This window comes from Medicago truncatula, chromosome 4 (assembly GCF_003473485.1).
Source record: "Medicago truncatula cultivar Jemalong A17 chromosome 4, MtrunA17r5.0-ANR, whole genome shotgun sequence".
Classification (NCBI taxonomy): domain Eukaryota; kingdom Viridiplantae; phylum Streptophyta; class Magnoliopsida; order Fabales; family Fabaceae; genus Medicago; species Medicago truncatula.
The window spans coordinates 45,132,157-45,150,487 of NC_053045.1; the positions used below are offsets into that span (position 1 = coordinate 45,132,157).

At 32.7% G+C, this 18,331-nt stretch overlaps 3 protein-coding genes across 5 annotated transcripts; all 3 read right to left on the reverse strand.

The window, feature by feature from the left end:
* Positions 1 to 1,739: 1,739 nt before the first annotated feature.
* On the reverse strand, positions 1,740 to 7,491 carry LOC11413369 (root phototropism protein 3). Of its 3 annotated transcripts, XM_024782776.2 has the most exons (7): positions 7,108 to 7,491; positions 6,280 to 6,361; positions 4,863 to 4,976; positions 4,656 to 4,725; positions 3,379 to 4,275; positions 2,895 to 3,284; positions 1,740 to 2,517 (listed from the first exon to the last, which is right to left on the reverse strand). In XM_024782776.2, exons 3-7 carry the CDS (start codon positions 4,973 to 4,975, stop codon positions 1,978 to 1,980), a joined length of 2,010 nt encoding a protein of 669 aa, XP_024638544.1. In that variant the 5' UTR covers position 4,976; positions 6,280 to 6,361; positions 7,108 to 7,491; the 3' UTR covers positions 1,740 to 1,977. The 3 variants fall into 3 exon arrangements, with proteins under 3 accessions (XP_024638544.1, XP_024638546.1, XP_039689664.1); XM_024782778.2 differs by lacking the exons at positions 6,280 to 6,361; positions 7,108 to 7,491 and adding an exon at positions 5,113 to 5,262; XM_039833730.1 differs by lacking the exons at positions 6,280 to 6,361; positions 7,108 to 7,491 and adding an exon at positions 5,066 to 5,218.
* Positions 7,492 to 12,572: 5,081 nt separating this feature from the next.
* On the reverse strand, positions 12,573 to 15,286 carry LOC11407741 (2-oxoglutarate-dependent dioxygenase 19). The gene is made up of 3 exons (XM_003608366.4): positions 14,564 to 15,286; positions 13,320 to 13,647; positions 12,573 to 13,062 (listed from the first exon to the last, which is right to left on the reverse strand). The coding sequence occupies exons 1-3, from the start codon at positions 15,088 to 15,090 to the stop codon at positions 12,817 to 12,819; spliced, it is 1,101 nt and encodes a 366-aa protein (XP_003608414.1). The 5' UTR covers positions 15,091 to 15,286; the 3' UTR covers positions 12,573 to 12,816.
* A 912-nt stretch (positions 15,287 to 16,198) lies between these two features.
* On the reverse strand, positions 16,199 to 17,630 carry LOC11411830 (RING-H2 finger protein ATL54). Its single transcript, XM_003608365.4, has one exon. The coding sequence runs from the start codon at positions 17,481 to 17,483 to the stop codon at positions 16,401 to 16,403; it is 1,083 nt and encodes a 360-aa protein (XP_003608413.1). The 5' UTR covers positions 17,484 to 17,630; the 3' UTR covers positions 16,199 to 16,400.
* Between the last annotated feature and the right edge of the window lie 701 nt (positions 17,631 to 18,331).

Sequence of the window (18,331 nt, forward strand, 5' to 3'; positions counted from 1 at the left end):
CAGAGCCGATCCTGAGCATAGGCCCGAGATGCGACAACCTAGGCCCAAGTTTGTAGGGCTTAAAGTTTTTTGATTATTACTTTTTTCATCCTATGAGTTTCTCACGCGTCCTATTCAGATTATAAATATAAAATCCGAAATGTTTTATAAGTTTTGAAGGTTTTTATAGGGTGTTTATAGCGTTCGAATTCTATAATCTGAACTGTATACGAGGAATCAATAAGCTGGGAAAAGATGGAGTCAATTTTTTTTTATAGGAGGCTGTATATCACAAAACTTGTTTTATAGAAGGGGGGAGGGGGTTATATAGCAAATCGCACCATGGGGTCCAAACATACCCATCAAGTGCTTTGTTACATTTTTACTAAGCGAGACATACAAAAAAAACTTGGAAAATTCATGAAAATGAAAATGGAGAAATTGATTATAATTCAAGTGTTCTTAATGATGTGGCAAATGCATCCAATATTGAAAAATATGGTGATGATTATGAAAAAGAAATTTCTCATTCTGATACTTATGATCCGTGAAATTGGGAGAATCTTGATAACAAATCAAATGATATTTTAGTTGAAAGGGATCTATCAGAGAAATGAATCTTAACTTTCCCTATAACAAATATTTCAAGCATTTCTCATACACTAATTATTCATAATGATATTTTCCAAATTATTGGTAAGTACTAGTAATCATTAACTCCCAACCCCCTTTCCCCGATTGCAAACCAAGATTTTCAATTAAATCAAATCAATACAATAATTTCGATCCATCATCTCATACTGCATTGGATAATTAATGTTGTTACTTGTTATGATATAAGATACTCATGCATTGGCATAAAGTCAAATTACCTTTTTAAGTGATGGTCCTTGGTAGAATGAACTTATTTATGTCACAGATGAATATTATTCCCAATTGGCTTGATATTTGAATTTTGAGTTGTTAATATGCATGGTCCAGAAATTACTCTAACATGTTTTGGAGGTTTCATGTTAAAATTGCATGTGATTAACACATTTTGGAACTTACGAATCTCTGTATTCTTATTGGCAGACAAAAAATACAATTATCAACAATAATTTTGCATCGAGATTGATATATAAAATTGCAATGTCTGCTTCTGGTATGAATAGTAAGTAACATGTCTACAATAATTGCTTGTTACTGTTTAACCAACTAGGCTATGAAATAACTCTTGTCTCTTGTTACTGTATCTTATTTTGTTGAATGCTATTTATTGGTTATCTTGACTCATTGAAGCCAATGGTTTTGTCATGTTATAACCATCACTTTTCCACTCAGGATCAAGATGACATGATTTATGTTGGAACATCTAATCATGTTTCTTCAATTATATCCTCATATAGTTACTTTTCTAGTTTATTGCTTGCATAGTTGAACTTTCCCTTAAAGTAGTCAGTAGTCAGGCTCCTGTATGTGTTTGTCAAGTTATGTGAGTTCTACATTATTTGACACTCTTCAATTTAAGTGGAGGAGTTATCTACCCTACATGAATATAACTCAACTTGATAAGCCGAGATTTACAACGCACGCATTGTACACCAATCACTTGCACTAGACCTCGGTGCTATATGTCCCATGAATAAGGGGTGTAGATGAAAGATCATTAGGATTCAAGTTTAATATAAATTGATGTGACTTTTAGTATCCATTTTATCTTGAGGACTTTTAATTAGCTCCTACTAGGTAGAGTATGATTTTGCAAAAAAAATCAGCAGTGCATGTTGAAATTTCACACAAGAAAATTATGATTATACTTGGTCACAAATTACATGTTATTTGAATTCCATAGAATTCTAATTAAAAAGAAGAAAGAATTAAAATAGAAGAAACTTGAATGCTGTCCAAAAGTGGAAAAGGAATGAAATATGACCAAAAAAGAAAAGAAAAAAGTCCAAATAACAAATTAAAGTTTGAGAGGTATCAGTTCTTAGGCAATTGAGAATTTGATGTCTCTCAAGATATTGAGTTTCTCCACCTTCTAGTTGTCTTTCTGTTTGGTTCTTCAGAAATTGGAACCATATCATGATTTTCCACATTTGTCATTTTTGTAAGTTTGCTCAGTTTCTTCCACCCACTAGTCCAAGCTGATGTATGCTTTTGCTTCAGCAGCTTATCGAAATTTTTCTGCAGATTTTCCATATCATGTTGAAGCTCCAGATACTTTGTTTTCACACTCTCAAGTTCAAACTTTAATGTGTTAATGTCTTTCTTTGCTGTTGTCCATCCTTCTTGGAAAGATTGCGGTGTCCCTTCGAGAAGCGTTTTCCTGTTTGTTACCATTGGTTGGTACTGAGATTCAACACTGCCTTTTAGAGAGCTGTTGGCTAGTGCATTGCTTATCTTTACTTGCTCAGAGAATAAAACTTGCACTACTACCCTTAATGGCAGTCGTTCGTTTTGAGCTGCGTGCATGCAGGCGTCAATGGAGAGTTTTTGACAATCCATTACACGGCAGAGACGCTTCCTTTCGTGCTCAGTTAGTGTTGGATGTGCCTGTTAATTTGTCTCACAGATCACCAGAAGTAAAGAAATATAAATCCATGATCATATCATATGAATCTAAACTATACTAATCGTTCCGACTCATTTTTCTAATATGAGTACATAAGACATCAATGAAATTGGTGCATTTATTGTTCCAAACAATGAAAAATATAGCTAATCTTTTCTAGAGAAATGATTGATTATGTGTTTACTAAATTCATATCTTTTGTACATACCATACCACTATATACAAGAAGCTGCATTCATGGTAGAATCAGGCAAAATTTATTTTGTAAGTCAAATGCAATCTCATTGAAAATGAAATTTGAGGCTTTTGTAATCTTGTCGTAGATATATTTGTGATGGAGGGATATAATGGCGCTTACCTTGAGATATGAATCAATTGCTCTGTATAGTCCATCATCAGAAACTCTAGCTGACTCAGGTAAAGCTTCTGCAAGAACCTGAAACTTTGTCGATGAAAGGTTTCTATCTCTAGATACCTCTGTAAGATAACTGTCCACAAGCCTTGCCACTCTTGCCTTGGCATTCAGGTTACTTCCCACATTCTTGTGATCAGAAAGGGATTGTCTACTTGGACTATAACCTTCAGTTTGTTCTTGAACAAGAAAATGCTCCAACAACCTCTGAACAAGATCCACATCATACATAGTTTCACTTTTCTCATAGCAAGGAATTAGAAGATCAGAAAGTGTAGCTTGCTCAAACTGCATTCCAACCCTTTTCTCTAAATCAGTAATCAATGCATATGCTACCTGTTAGAGATAGTTTGATATTTGTTAGAATTAGTTGGATATTGTTTAAGGTAGTTAAAAGTTAGTTATGGTTGCTATCTCTAACACAGCCTACCTTTAACATGTTTGCCATTCTCAGAAGCCTGAGAAGGAAGCTACACGAGACACTGTCTTTCTGTGGTGGAATTATGCTGATGAGACTCTCAATAACCATCTTTTGATCCTTGGTTTGAAGAGTTGAAGTTTCATCTCTAGTTCCAGAAACAATCATATGAAGTCCACCTCTCCAGCTACTGTTGTTGTCACCGCTACTAAAACTACTATTACTATTGTTGCTTGTTTCCTCTCCTTGGATTGTAGTGTCGTTCCCCGCCAGTCCTGGTAGCCATTTAGTTGCATAATGCATTATTCCAGCACCAATCAGTTCAAATCTCATGCCTTTTACCTTAATAGCAGTAATGACTCTAACAAAGTGATCAATCCTAAGGATTGAAACATCTTCAAACCACCAATCAGGAGGAACTAGCTGATTCCTACTCGGGCTTGAGTCTTTCATTTCGTTCCATTTTGGACTTGAAGCTTTCGTTGCTCTTCCAGTATACGCCCACCTTATTCCTTTTGGATTAGCACAAGCTTTCCAAGCTATAGACTCACTGCATCTTCGGACAATTTGAAGATTTTCTGCCCATGGTGACAGCTTTTCAGAGCTTTTCAACACTACTATAGAGTCTCTCCATGAAGACAAAACAACATAGCTAAGAAAAGCTTCAGTCTTGAATATAAGATTTCCTTCTTCTAGATCCTCAGTCATTTCAAGATACTCAGCAGCACATCTTAGGCCGGAAATGTTGCTTGCTGTCAAATCAATAGCAACTCCATAGCAGAATTTGGCTGCAAGTTCAAAAGCTTCAGGCCCTCCTGGGAGATCATCCATAGCTATCTTATTCAAGTCGGGGTCGCGAGAATCATATAGGATTCTGTTCAGCTTTCCACTTCTAGATAGCAAAGGATACTTTCACAACAAAAAGGAGGAAAAGTTCATCAAATTCAACACAATACAGTTCAAATATAGTACAGATCAGTAGTAGTTTTTTTCTTAACCTTTCGGTTTATAGAGTATAAGGACCTAGCAATCCGGAGTTTCGCCAAAGATTGTTCCAGTTAGGATTCGAACTTGGGTTCTCCCAAATGAATCGTCCTTAATTGAGTGTATGTTTGGTATCACGGTGGAAGTCCACCTTGATACCAAACATTACTGTAACTCATTAACGACTTGAGCGGAACAACTTGGTTTATAGGTTGGCAGTATATCTTATAATCCTTGGAGAAAAAATAAAATAACTTTATAGGAAAGAAAAATAAAATTACATGAAATATGAAAAGAAAAGATACCTTGTGCAAGTGGAAGCTGGCTTCTCCAATTTGGACTTGAAGATCACTTGGAATATCAGCTGAAACATACCTGCATGTTAAAGAGAGGAAATGTTCAAGCAACTTACATAAAATGGATAAATCAAAAGTTAAAAAAAAATAAAAATATTATGATCATTTTAGAAGTTTCAATAATGATTTTCTGCATTGAGTTAAACATTAACATACCATGAGTTGCCTCTTTGATGAAAACCTTCAATCTTAACACCATGTTTGGTTGAGGTGAGAACTCCACCTCCATATTCCCTTCCAGCTGCTGTTTCACTTTCAGATTCCCACATACTGAAAAACAAACCAAACTCACAGTAATGTGTTATATGTTAGGCTAAATATAGAAGGTTTAAGTGAGAGTGAGTATAAAGGTAAATAACAAAATGATATCTTTATTGATGGAGATGAGTACTGAGTAGGAACCCACACTAGGTGTTTGCCTCTTTGGACTTATCTCCAAATTGTCACTTTCTTTCTTTCTTTCTCCAAATAGCATTAAAAGGAAATCTCACTCTCACAAGTTGTGTCAAAATGAACATACTTAAGAGTGTTGTTGATAATGATGCATCATTTGAGTTTCTATTTCTTTCTTTTATATTTTTGGAATGTCTACTACAAAACATTTTCTTTATTGAGTTTGACCATACATGTCTCTTCTTTTCAGCTTAGTCTTTTTATACTGTTCTTTCATAATCATGTGCTATTGTATACATAACAATTCTATAAAACATTCCTTTTGATAACCAAAGGCACATTTCCAATACTTTACTACAAGATTATTAGTTAAACTAGAATTAATTTCAACTTAAACATTTGTTTATAAAAGAAGTCTCATAAAAAAAGAGAATAATACTAGCAAGTTTTAGTAAAATATTACCCATAGCATTAAGTATATTAAGAAGAGCAAACAAAAAGGTAGATGTGGGATTGATGGAGCATGTATTATCCATCTATCTTCTGATGAAAAACTTGCTAAAATACAACCTATTTTGTGGTCTACCTGTATTGAATGCATGATATGGTACATGGGGTCCCAGTTCTATTTAAAACATATATTTGAATGGTGTCTAGAGAGAAAGGCCTGGTCCTACAGAACATATTTGCAACTTCACCATCTCTGTGGAAGTCGCATGCTTATGAACATGGATGCTTACCATTTGTGTGGAGATCACATGCTCATCACCATAAGTTGTCAACATCTCATCTGCTCAAAAGGATTTTAACTATATTTTTCCTTATTTTGCTTATAATCTTTAAAAAAAATAAAAATACAATCTAAATAAATAACTTTTAACAAATAAAAGTGGTTCAAAAGTCCTATTAATAAAAGTAGTTACGGTCGGGACGTTAGAGTGTGCTCCTTTCAAGGTCTTGGGTTTGATTCCTCGCCAATTTCAGTGGGTTAAGTCCATACAAAGCTATATTCTGGTTTTAAATGAGACCCCCACAAATGGATGGTGGGATTGGATCCTTCGGATTAGCCGGCTCTTGGGTTGGATATCGAGTTTTAAAAATAAAAAATAAAAAATAAAAAATTAAGCACCAACACATGAGATTGAGAACATCAAGTCCTCTTAAGAGAACGCATATTTACCTCGTTATCTTGGAAATGATTTAAGTGGCTTTTGGAAGTTCTAGTACTTTTGCTACACTTCTGATTTTCTCCTTCAAACCATCTATGATAAGGTTCCAAGTACATATTCAACAAGGGGAAAAGTGTGAGTATACTTGAGAAATAAGGTCGGGTGTCTCAAATGAATGAAGGGACTGAAATCTGGATTTTCAGTTTTGGGACAGTACTTCTAGATTTAATCAAAGTTAAACTTCACCACATCATTTAACAAAAAAATATGAAATAATTTGTGAATGACTTAGGAAAATTCCAACATTTTAACTAAGAGTAGATAACATACAAATCAAAATTACAAGTAAATAAGTTTTTTAAAGCAATTCAGAATAGCAAACTACATAAAATCGTATTTTTCCATAACTTTGTACACTCAATTAAAATCATTTAATAGCAAACTTTCTATGCATCAAATTATAAAATGAGAAGTTCAATAAAATCTTCGGTCTTGCAAGCCTACTTAATTAGGTCATTCTAATGGATCGTGCTAACTAGTGTTCAGAGGACATTGCTTAAATATATATCTTCAAAATGTAATAAAAACAAATGTCCATATAAAATTATCTGTTTAGACTTTAGGATATTCACTAGCAGTTGCCTATTCTAGTTTATGTATATGTCAAAATCAAACTTCAGTAAAATTATTTTTAGCAAGAAAAAAAGACTTCCATTAAAAAAATAAACTAAAGCCATAGTCTAATTTCATCATTCTCAACAACTCAAAGGAAAATTATATATCAAACACAATAAGGACTACGTACATGCATGTAAGGAAATAGATGATCAAACTCTAACCTTCACTTCAAGCCCCATCAGCAACAAAATGGAAAGAGATGAAAAGGTAGAGTTCTTGACAATTTACTTATTGATATATGGAAAACATATGGAAGGTGTAGATGAAGGATTAATGAGGATAATCCTTTATATACAAGAGCTCAAATGAGCTGAAGAAGAAGGTGTGAGTATTTGCTCTTATGCCTGAAATTTTGTGATAAACAAAGATAATGGAGTTTTAGAAATGTTGGTATGAGTGAGTGATTTGATATATAAAAATATACACCAACATTAATAAGGATGAATCGAGACTTTTGGAGAGAAGTGCAGAGGAAAAAAATAATGATCTATTATAATTTCGGTAATCGGGTAAGCCTAAGAAATTGTAAGGTTATTGAATAATGTAGTCACCACACAAGTTTAAAAAGGGGCATAGCTAGCATAATTTTGTTGGCGAAATTGAGGGAACGTCTAAACAACAATGAATCAATATTTCAGGACCATAAGAGAGACATTACATCTCTATTTAAAATCTTTAAGATTTGAGTGTATGAATAAATATATCAAACATTTTGTCAATTCATAATCGACATATGAAACTAATCTCACACACTTGAACCCAACAACTTTTTCATTTTGTATGAATCTCCTACATCATATATTTGGTCTAAACACGTTCCACTCTCACTCTCCCGCTAAGTTGAATCAGACAATTTGAAGAAGCGCTAAGAGCAACATTAGACCAAAGCTCTAATACCAATAAGAGAGGAATGTGTTACATCTTCACAAAATATCTTGAAACATGAAATATATCAAATATCTTATATATCTAATATGGAACACATTCATAGTCAATTACTTAAAAAAAATCATAGTCAATGTAAGATTAACAACTCATACTTAAATCCAACAATTCTATTTCGAATATGCAGGAGCATCATCATAATTTAATTAAAAAGTATTAAATTGTACAATGTTCTTTAATTAAGGCTATATATAGTTCACTAAGGCTAGGAAGACCAAATGAGAATAGTACATTGATTATAATATCATACTCGACATTGTTTGTCTTATCCATATTTTTTATTGGAATGTCTCGTTGAAGTATATTTACAGAGAAGCTAACTCTTGGGATAATTTTCTTGCCAACCTAGGATTAGAATTGAATTAATAACTCAAATAGTTCTTAAAAAAACACTCATATAATTATGGTATCTTAAAGGAAATGTAATTGATCTTGAGACTTCCATATAAACTTGTTTAAGAAAGAAATGTAACTAACAACTATATAAATTTCTCAAACAAAAACTATAAGATTATGCCAATTTTAACTGTATATGTAAACACTTGAATTAGAAGAGTAAGGATGTTTTGTCGCATATGTCATGTGAGAGTAAGGCATTAAAGTTTTTTGATTAGATATAAAACGACCATACTTTCTAAAAAAAAACAAAGAAAAGACCAACTGCATCATGTCTCTGTTTCCTAACAGTAGTGTGGATAAGAATGGTAGGGTCTCTGCTCCTTCACAATTAGTGTCGCGGGTATGGTATGTATGGGAAGAACAGCCTATTACATTATCAATTATCATCAATATATCAATATATGTATCAATTTGTTTACGAGCAATGATATATATTAAGAAATATTTAAAAATGACATGGTAAAATAATCACTCTTAAATTTTATCAAGAAATTGTCCTGAAATTAATGTTAGTCAATAAAATCTCAGTCTGGCCGGAAATCATTGGGTGATGGATGTTATGTATTTTTTTTTATTTTTTATGAAAGGTTAATAAATAAGATTGAAATCTAAGGATGATTATTCTGCCATGTCATTCTTAAATCTTTCTTGATAAAATCATTCTTGATATCTAACATTTTCCTTTGGTTATATATTCGAAGAAAATAAATAAATGCTTTAGTTTTACAACAAAATAAGGGAAAACTAAGGTTTGTTTGATTCTTTTTTGATATAATGGATCTTTTTAAAATTACTTACTATCCAAATAATACTACACATGTCTTATATTTCTTTTTAAAAAAAAAGAGGTTTAACACACACATTAATAAATACAATTAATAGTATAAATTTATTAAAATATTTTTTTTTACAATTAAAACTATATGTCTGACATAAAAGGCTTTCCCAATAAATTTATTAACCAATATTCTGCTATTGATTCAATTATTAGTTTCATTGACGATCTAAAAAGTCTAAGTCGTGGAGATATTTTAAAGTATCTATTATAGATCAAAGACCCTAATTATAGTGAGTTCGAGAGAAAAATAAATCATTCATCATGAATGAGGATTGATAGTTGTAAGTGATTTCCAATTCCAAAATAATGGGATGGAATGAGACTCATTGGATTGGAAGGCCCAAAATCAAATATGTGAAGCAAAAATACAGAAATAAGAAAAGCACATCATCAGCTTGAAATTAAACATAGTGTTTCTATTTGAGGGGCCCTGGTTCTACTAAAAGTATGCGTTATAGATGCCCTGACTGAGTGCAACCATCGTCGCTAAGCGTCTCTATGGGTGCTAGGGCGCCTACCAGCCGCCATTCAGAATCTTGCAATTTTGCGATTTTCTCATATATGTCGTTGGGTCCCAATGTTTGTATCTCTTCATAAATTTGATTAATATTGTTTCATAAACATCACATGACTCAGAGAAAGTATACAAACTCAAAATGTTGATTAAAAAAATTGATCACGTATGATTGTGACCCTTGTTGCAAGGTTATTTTTCATATGTGAAATGGTTGTTCTTGTATTAAAAATGTACATGTTTTTTCACATAAAAAAAAAAATAAAAAATGAATTTAACATTTCTTTTGCTCAACTAGTTCTTTGTCATTCAATCATCATTCTCTTCTTTAATGCATGAGTTAAACGTAAAAACCATGATTCGGTGAACTACTATGGAGAGATGTGTTTAGTGTATTTGCACAAAGTAAATCAAGGCTACCAAAGTATCATGAGAGAGATCATTTAGTCATTCCACTTGCATCAAATATACATATATTGTTAGGGACTACTGGTATTCTAACAATTGTTTCATTTGTGAAAGGGGGCTGAGAGTTGGGTGTTGTTGTTGTTCCTGGCTGGTAGGTAGGCTCCAACTATTTCCCCACGTGCATGTGCCCATTGGATGTTGGTGATTGGACAAGCATGGTGCATTGATCCTTTCACACTGCAACCTGCAAAACTGGAAGCTACTTCTTCATTTATTCCTTCACACGACCCATATTCCAAGTATAATGCACTGTACTCTCGATGTTATGACTTATGAGTTGGGGTGGCAGCAATCATTCTATTCCATTCACACTGCTCAATTATTTGGATCGGACCCACCTTTGCTTGTTTCTTAAAATATCCAAAAACACTACTAGTAGTTTTTCTTTATCGGAATGCTACTCACGTCTCAAAAGTACTTGAGTTCAAATTCAATATTTTATTGGGCACCGACGTAGAAACTTCATTAGTGGATTGTGGTAAAAATAATCCTTCAATCAATATCAATATAATAGATATTTACATACTTTTGTAATGTTTTTCTTTTTTTATAAGCTAAACTAACTCATCCATACAACGATCAGAATCAAATCTAAAATTCTAAGAAGGAATACATTCTAGAGTTCCAAATCAACATCAACAGACCAAATTAAAAAGGTTATTTTTTAATCAAATTATTTAGTGATTAGAAAATCCCACCATAAATGTGTAGAAGTAAAAAATTTGAAGATTCAAACTTAAACCCAGTAAATAACATCATTATTATTAAGTAAAAAAATAACTTCTAATTTTAAAAGTAAATACTACATAATACATGGATGTGTCCATATACACATTGTTGAGCGTCCAATTTCATAATACATGGATGTGTTCGAATTGAGTTTTTTCTTTGTTATAGGATGAAAAAAAATGAGCTTTTATCAATTTGGATTTTATAATTCGAAAACATAAAAAAAAATAGGGTGCACTACTTGATTTTTTCGGATCCGAACACTCTCTAAACACCCTTTTTCAAGGGAAAAACAGTTCGGATTATATAATTTGAATTGTATCAGCATAAATTCTAAACATGTTTGTAACATGGATAACCACTTTAAGGACCATATTAATTCTTCTTAATCTCATCATTCTGTTTTGGGTCATTGTTAGTTGTTCTTAGTAAAAAATTCGGTTCTCGGGGTACTGATCAGATTGCTCCGAAACTTTTACAGAAAATCAGAAGAAAAAAAAATCAAGAATCAAGACTCCTTAGAAGGAACTTCTTACGAGACTCCTCCCCTCAAAATCCAAAATTCCAACGTTTAGACCCTTTTTTCATTTTTTTCTAATTTAGCATATTCTCAGAAAAATTTAAAAAAATTTGCATTAGTTTTATTTAATTTTTAGATTTTTTTGTGGTATTTTTATGATTTTATTTGAAAGGGTTTTTTTTTATAATAATTTTTTACTTTGTTTTTTTGGTTGTTTTTAAAAGCAAAATTCAAAATTGTTGAAATGAGAGAGATTCTGATTGTAGATTATAGATAAACATATTTCGAATTATAAAATCACAATTAGTGAAAAATTATTTCGGATTTAAAATCCTAAAACCTCATGAGCATTTTCGTAAAAAAAAAAAAAAAAAAAACAAAAAACAGGTCGCGCGAGAAAAGGGTAGGGTGAAAAAAGCAATTAAAAAAACACAAGGTACAATTAGTAAAACCCACTTCAATGCGTTCTGCTGACTTTTATGTTAGATTCACCCCGCAATTTCTGAACTTTGGACTTATTATTCATGCATACAGAGTAAATGAAAGGAAGCAATTTTTTTTAAGAAATCAAGGCAAGATTGCATTTACTCGATAATTAATTGCATTGTATATTTATCAATGATTGCCATTTGCACCACAAACATTCCCCTCCCGCAAGCATCAAAATGATTAATTATCTGACCAGCTTTTTGTCTTCGCAAGATCTCAAATCAACCTTAAAAAAATACAAGGATGGTTAGCCATACCACAAGAAGTCAATAATGTATTTAAACTATTCTCTTTTTTTTTTTTTTTTTTTTTTTTACAATATTTAAACTATATATTTTTTTTGTTAAGTTGTTTAGTAGCTAAAAATTCACCCATCAAGATGAATAAGTGAGAAATTTGGGCTTCAAACCCCGAGACCTCTGCATATCGCAATGTCTGTACCTACAAAGTTTATGTTCACGGTGACTTAAATTATAATCTTTAATGATAATAATACTCGATCCCTGTCAAAAGTTACTATTGCTTAATATTATATAACAGAAATGTCGTAGGTTATAGTTAATTTTAGTTTGAAAAATAAATTATTAATTTCATCCATAAAACATTGTGTTGCTGAAGATCATCCAGATTATACCGTGTGTGGTCCTGAAACATGGAAGATGGATAATTGAAGGGGAGAATTAGGAAACCAATATGAATTGAAATAAGGAAGGAAGCACATGAGTTTAATCTTAAAGGATTTCTTGTAATTAAAGCTATCACACCCCCTGCATTCTAGTTGCAGGCGCATAGTACACTAGTAGTTGGATTTGGTTGAACCTTACTTGAACCTTTCTTATAGTATTATTTGCAGCATTTTACAAAAACTTTACAAAGAAGACTCAGTTGCTTATTCTATTTACAATTTTGTCACAAACTTTTACTTAATTTTGGCCTACTACTTAGAGCAACACTAAGGTGATTCAAAATCATATTTTCACTTTGTTTAGCACAGATTTCCCGTAAAGCTGGTTGTTTCGTTGAAGTTTCATATAATCTATATGTTTCATCCCAACATATGCTGCAGGATTACTTTCATTGTCTAGTAGCTCGGAAGCTGGTTCAACCACAGTGTCCAAGGATGGCGCAATAACGGTTGCTAATGACATTCTTGTAGCTCCATTGCTCACAGCTGCTCTATGTACTACACTTTTGTACTTGCCATTGCTCATAATCTATTGCAAAACAGAATAAAAAGTGTGACACAGACAAGGACACGACACTGACAGTTGATACGTCAACACTTATAATAATTTGAAAAACTGGTAATATCGAACTTAGTGACATGTATCAGTAACGTGTTGGTGTCGAACGCTGATACATTTTGGACACTAGACAAATTTTGAGTCTAAAGTGTCAGTGCTACATAGTTCAAAATCATTGTTAGAAAAAGGAAAGAGAAATGGATAGGTAATAAAGGTTTCTTGTGTACCTCAAGATGATCAGAGACGAGGACCAAGAAACAGTTTGAAGTGGAACTGACATTGATCCACTTGCCATTGTGAAGAACTTGAAGGCCACTAACTCCATTCTGGATGAGGAGGTTCAAGAGGCCATGATCGGAATGTGGGGGCATTCCCATTGCAAGATCAGGTTGAGGACAAGGAGGATAAAGATTTGCTGCCAACATTTGTAAACCAGAATCTAGATTCATTGTTTTGTCTATATAGTTGACTTCCAAACCCAAACTTTCTGATATTCCTTTGAGAAGTTCTCTACCTAATTTCCATGTTTTTCTGCTGTACTCTGCGGATGTTTCCCTACAACCGCACAAAAAAAAGGATAATTTAGAATACAAACCATCATGTCCTAATGGTTACTCTCCCTCCGTCTCAACCCACCTAACTACTACTCCACTTACTACAACTAAGGATGGTTTTGTAAATGAAACTTATTTTATCGTTGAAATAAACACAACTAATCATATTCTTAAAGAACCGTGCACAACTCAAATCAGATACTTATAATGAGACGGATGGAGTAGTACTTAAGTTAACATACTTACAAATTATAATAGCTATTTTATTCATATCAGTAGTCAAAGTGGGATCTCCAACTAATCATATCTTAGTCTGGCCTAACAACAATAAAATACATCTAGTAGGACTTGATATTAATTATAGTTATAAACTGTAATATGCAACTGCAATTGTGACAACAATTCAAAGGTTTAGGAGTACCCTAGAACTATTAAGGATGTAGAAGCTTGTCAGATTCAACAAACTTCATCTAAAGTCAATTAGGACGGTTATGCATCTGTTAGCAGTAGATGTAACTGTTATTAGTTAGTAGTTAGTTAGCTAGCTATTGTGAGCTGCATATATAGCTCAAACAATAATTTTTTTAGCAGACTGGTTCATTACCAAATTATACAGTCTATGCAATATGAGATTTGTCTCAATTCTCTCTATACATAAAAACTGCATTGCCATGAAATTTATCGGTGATATCAATAATTGCACTGCGATCGCAACCACAGACAGTTTATTTCTTAATACCATCTTAAAAATGTATCTGCATTGCAACCGTAACTATAAGTCTATAACCACAAACAATTTAGAACTTAAAACTTATGAGCAAAGCAACCTAAGAATCTACAACATGTGGTGATTTAGACTGAGCATATGGTGGATTTAGAGTTGCAAGGAAAAAGTAAAAGAGAGAATAAGCAAAAACCTGAAGCCAGAAGGTTTATCCGGTGAGTGAAATTTAGGATGAACAATAATTTTAATGAAATCCCTCCAGAACAAGTTTTTATCCCCTGAAACATTGAAGCTTGTACCATACTTTATTGAATCATCCGTTACTTCCTTATCTGCATACACTTGCTTATCTTCTTCTTTAAGGTTAAAGAAAGCAAAAACTTGGTCAACCATTTTCTCCATGAGACTCTTTGATACAGAGTGATTGGTTAGTATGAAGAATCCCCACTCCTCACAAGCCTTGCCTATATCATGGATGGTTTTGGTCCGTTGATCATGATTACCGTTGATCAGGAGAGAATAATCAATGACTGGGATTGGATCATTGACTTCATCTTGGTCTGCTACTATTTCATTTTCATCATGTGGGTTGGTGGTGTATGTGTAGGAGGATGGAATAGAGTTGAAATCTGGTGATTCTGAGAGTGTTTTCACACTTGTGAAAGGAGTGATTCCATTGTTGGATTTTTGGTTAACTTGAGGAGGAAGTGTTGAAGCCATTTAGAGTTAATGGATAATGTAAAGAGAAGTGACAAGACATAAATATTAATAGGCTCTGTTTTGCCTCTTCAAATGAAAAGAAAGATGTATCTCTTTTTGTGTTTTCTTCCTTACTCTGTTATTGTTTATCTGAAACGTGTCTGTCTGTCAATCAACCTAATCATTATGGATTTGGACAGGGATGGCCGTGAGAGTGGGAGGGAGTTCAGAGCACCGTTTTTTTAGGGGCATGATTTATAAGTAGTTAATATTATATTGATATATTTTTATTTAACTCATTAATTCTATTAGAAATATATTTTCAAATGATTTTGATTATTGATGAATCTTTTGCAACAAAAAATGAAATAAAAAAGACATTCAAATAATTAAAAGAACACGATTTTATTGATTCGTCCAAGACACCAAAGATCTTAAGACCAACTCTAGATTTGGATTGTGTGTGGTATGACCGTGTGCAGTCCATCCACATGTGTACCTTGATTCAAATTTTAATGCAATTTTTTTAAAAAATTTTAAATTTAAATTGTTTGATCTTGATCTTAATTTGAATATCCGTACGTAACCGACTCGATGCATTTAGGGATGTGACTATACATATAATAGATCCAACCATTATTCATCTCTTCATTGTTGTGTTCTTGATATGTCACATTTTACTCTGCTTATGTTTTTGAAACATGACAATTTGTTTTACCCAAGGATTAATAAGGTAGTAGTTATGTTAATTTTCAAGGATTGAATTTTGTACTTTCTGCTTAAAACTCATTTAGTGTTCCTTAGCTCACTGAGGTACCTACCTAGTTAGGACTTGGCTTTAAAGCAACCCTTGGATTTTGTTGACATATACAATACAACAACAAAAGATAATTCTTGTAGTAACATATTCTTTTTAATTTAAATAGACGCATATTGTCTTGTCTTGTTTATAATTCCAATTAGGGCAACATAATTTTTTTTTCCTTTAGTCTATGATAAAAAGAAAAGTGCAAATAGCACACTAAGTGATCAATATGTTTAGACTAATAATCCCCTAAATCCATACAAGATTCGATTGCATTTAATTCAGCAATTAGCATCCACGCATCACTTATTTGGCCATGGCAACTGAACAAAACATAGCAAGAAATAAGAACATTAATCTTCAATTTGTTTAATTTGTGTGCCCTTTTTGCTTTGCTATTATACACTTTATCATAACATTGATTTATTTAATTCATACATAAAACTCTCAAACTCTCATAATCTTGTTGAGAGTTAAAAATAAATACATGATACTATGCAAGAACTGAGCTGAGACAAGAGGACAATCAAAAGCTTCTTGGTGGAGCATTTTTCTTCTTCTGACTGCTACTATACAAAGATAGTAGGTGTTTACCATTGAAGGATCTTGACCTATTCATTGAACAAGGAGCACTATGCATATTTACCATATTCCCATTTTCACCAACCTTCTTTGAAACAATTTGTTCATTGACTTCCCCTACCTGCTCCCTATTACAATTCCTTTGAGATTCCACTGATAGAAACTTGGAAAGAGCAAGATTGATCTTAGCAGCAGCAGAAGAATCAAGAGACACTGATCTTCTTGGCTGCATATTTACCATCTCTAAACCTGAACTCCCATCTTCACAGACCCTTCTTCCATTTTCCTCAACCTCTTCCCCTGGTTCCTCTTCTCCATTTCTCAACTGAGAAACAACACTATCTCCATTTCCATCACTATTTTCAAAAACTTCAATCTGAGAACTTTCCACAAAAACATTAGGCTCCATAGATGGAATCCTCAAAGGGTCAACAACAATAGGAGCCCTACACATAGGACAGTTAATGTGTGATCTAAGCCAAGTATCAATACAAGGTAAATGAAAAGCATGGTTACACTTTGGCAAAAGTCTAAGATTCTCATCTTCTTCAAACTCACTCAAACAAACAGAACAATCTGATCCATCAATCAAGCCTTCATCTTTCTTATACTTAACAACAGTGATTGCATTAATAATTGATTGTTGAAGACCAGGAGTTCGAATATACCATATAGGGTGGTCCACAACAGAACCATCATCATGTTCCTCACCAACAACAAAACCTTGTTCTGTTTGTTGCCTTGTTAACAAGGCTCTTCTTCTTGACCTGTTCCTACGGGAGAAAAACTTGACATAGAATGCATAGCAGCAAAGAACAAGGAAAATAGCTGCTACAATAGAAAAACTTATGATCAAGTAAGTGGTGGTTTTGTGTTTGGTGTGATCAGATGGTGTTGGTGGAGGATTGTAGGAATTGCAGAATTTGAGGCAATTAACACAGTTTGAGCTTGTGGCTGTGGTACAATCCTCATCACAGATGCGTTCACATTCAGATTCAGATAAGAGTTTTCTGTGATGAAGTCCCATATTGAATATGGGTTTGGATGAAGGGAAAGAGGAGAATAATCAATACATGAGGAGTGGAAGAGGAAGGAGGTAGTAGGTATTGCCGTATTGGATTGGATGAATACTTGGTTTGTTAGGTTCAAAGTTTGACTTCGGGGAACACTATGATTTTTCTTTTTCTTATTGAGTTAGCTTAAATGTTAATCTTCTAAAATTAATATTTAATTTGACACGAATAAGCTAGTTTTTTTTTTTTTTACCATGGTATTTGTAGAAAGTTTAATTTAACCGTACTAAATGTTTAAGGATCTAAACATAATTGATAAATTAATTGATAGCGAATGCCTTAGATAATATAATTAAGATTTAAAGTATTACATGAAATAAATTGATTATTCAACTAACTAATAAATATGAAATGAAATAAAAGAATTTTAATGATTAAAGATGATAAGTAATAAGTTATAAGACTAAATGTTCTTTGAACCAGTATATGAAAAATTATATAAATTTGTTGAAGTGTATGTTTGGTTAGTCATTTTGAATGAATTGAATGTGTAAATTTAATTCTAATTTAAAGTAAGTCGAAATAAAATATATGTTTTAATATATTCATGTAAAAATGAATTGGCCAATAAAATTGAGGGTTAATGTCAATTCTAAAATCAAAACATTCAATGTTTAGCTTCAAGTAAAATAATTAATTTTATTTGAGAACAACCAAACATATAAGAAGATCTATATAAAAAGTGAAATCAAACCCACACAAAGAAAATACTATAAATTGATTATAAACAAGGGGTTAGGTGTTTCCAAAAGTAGCTTAGATAGCAACAAAAGAATCATCTACGCGTTGCAATCTTGACTTT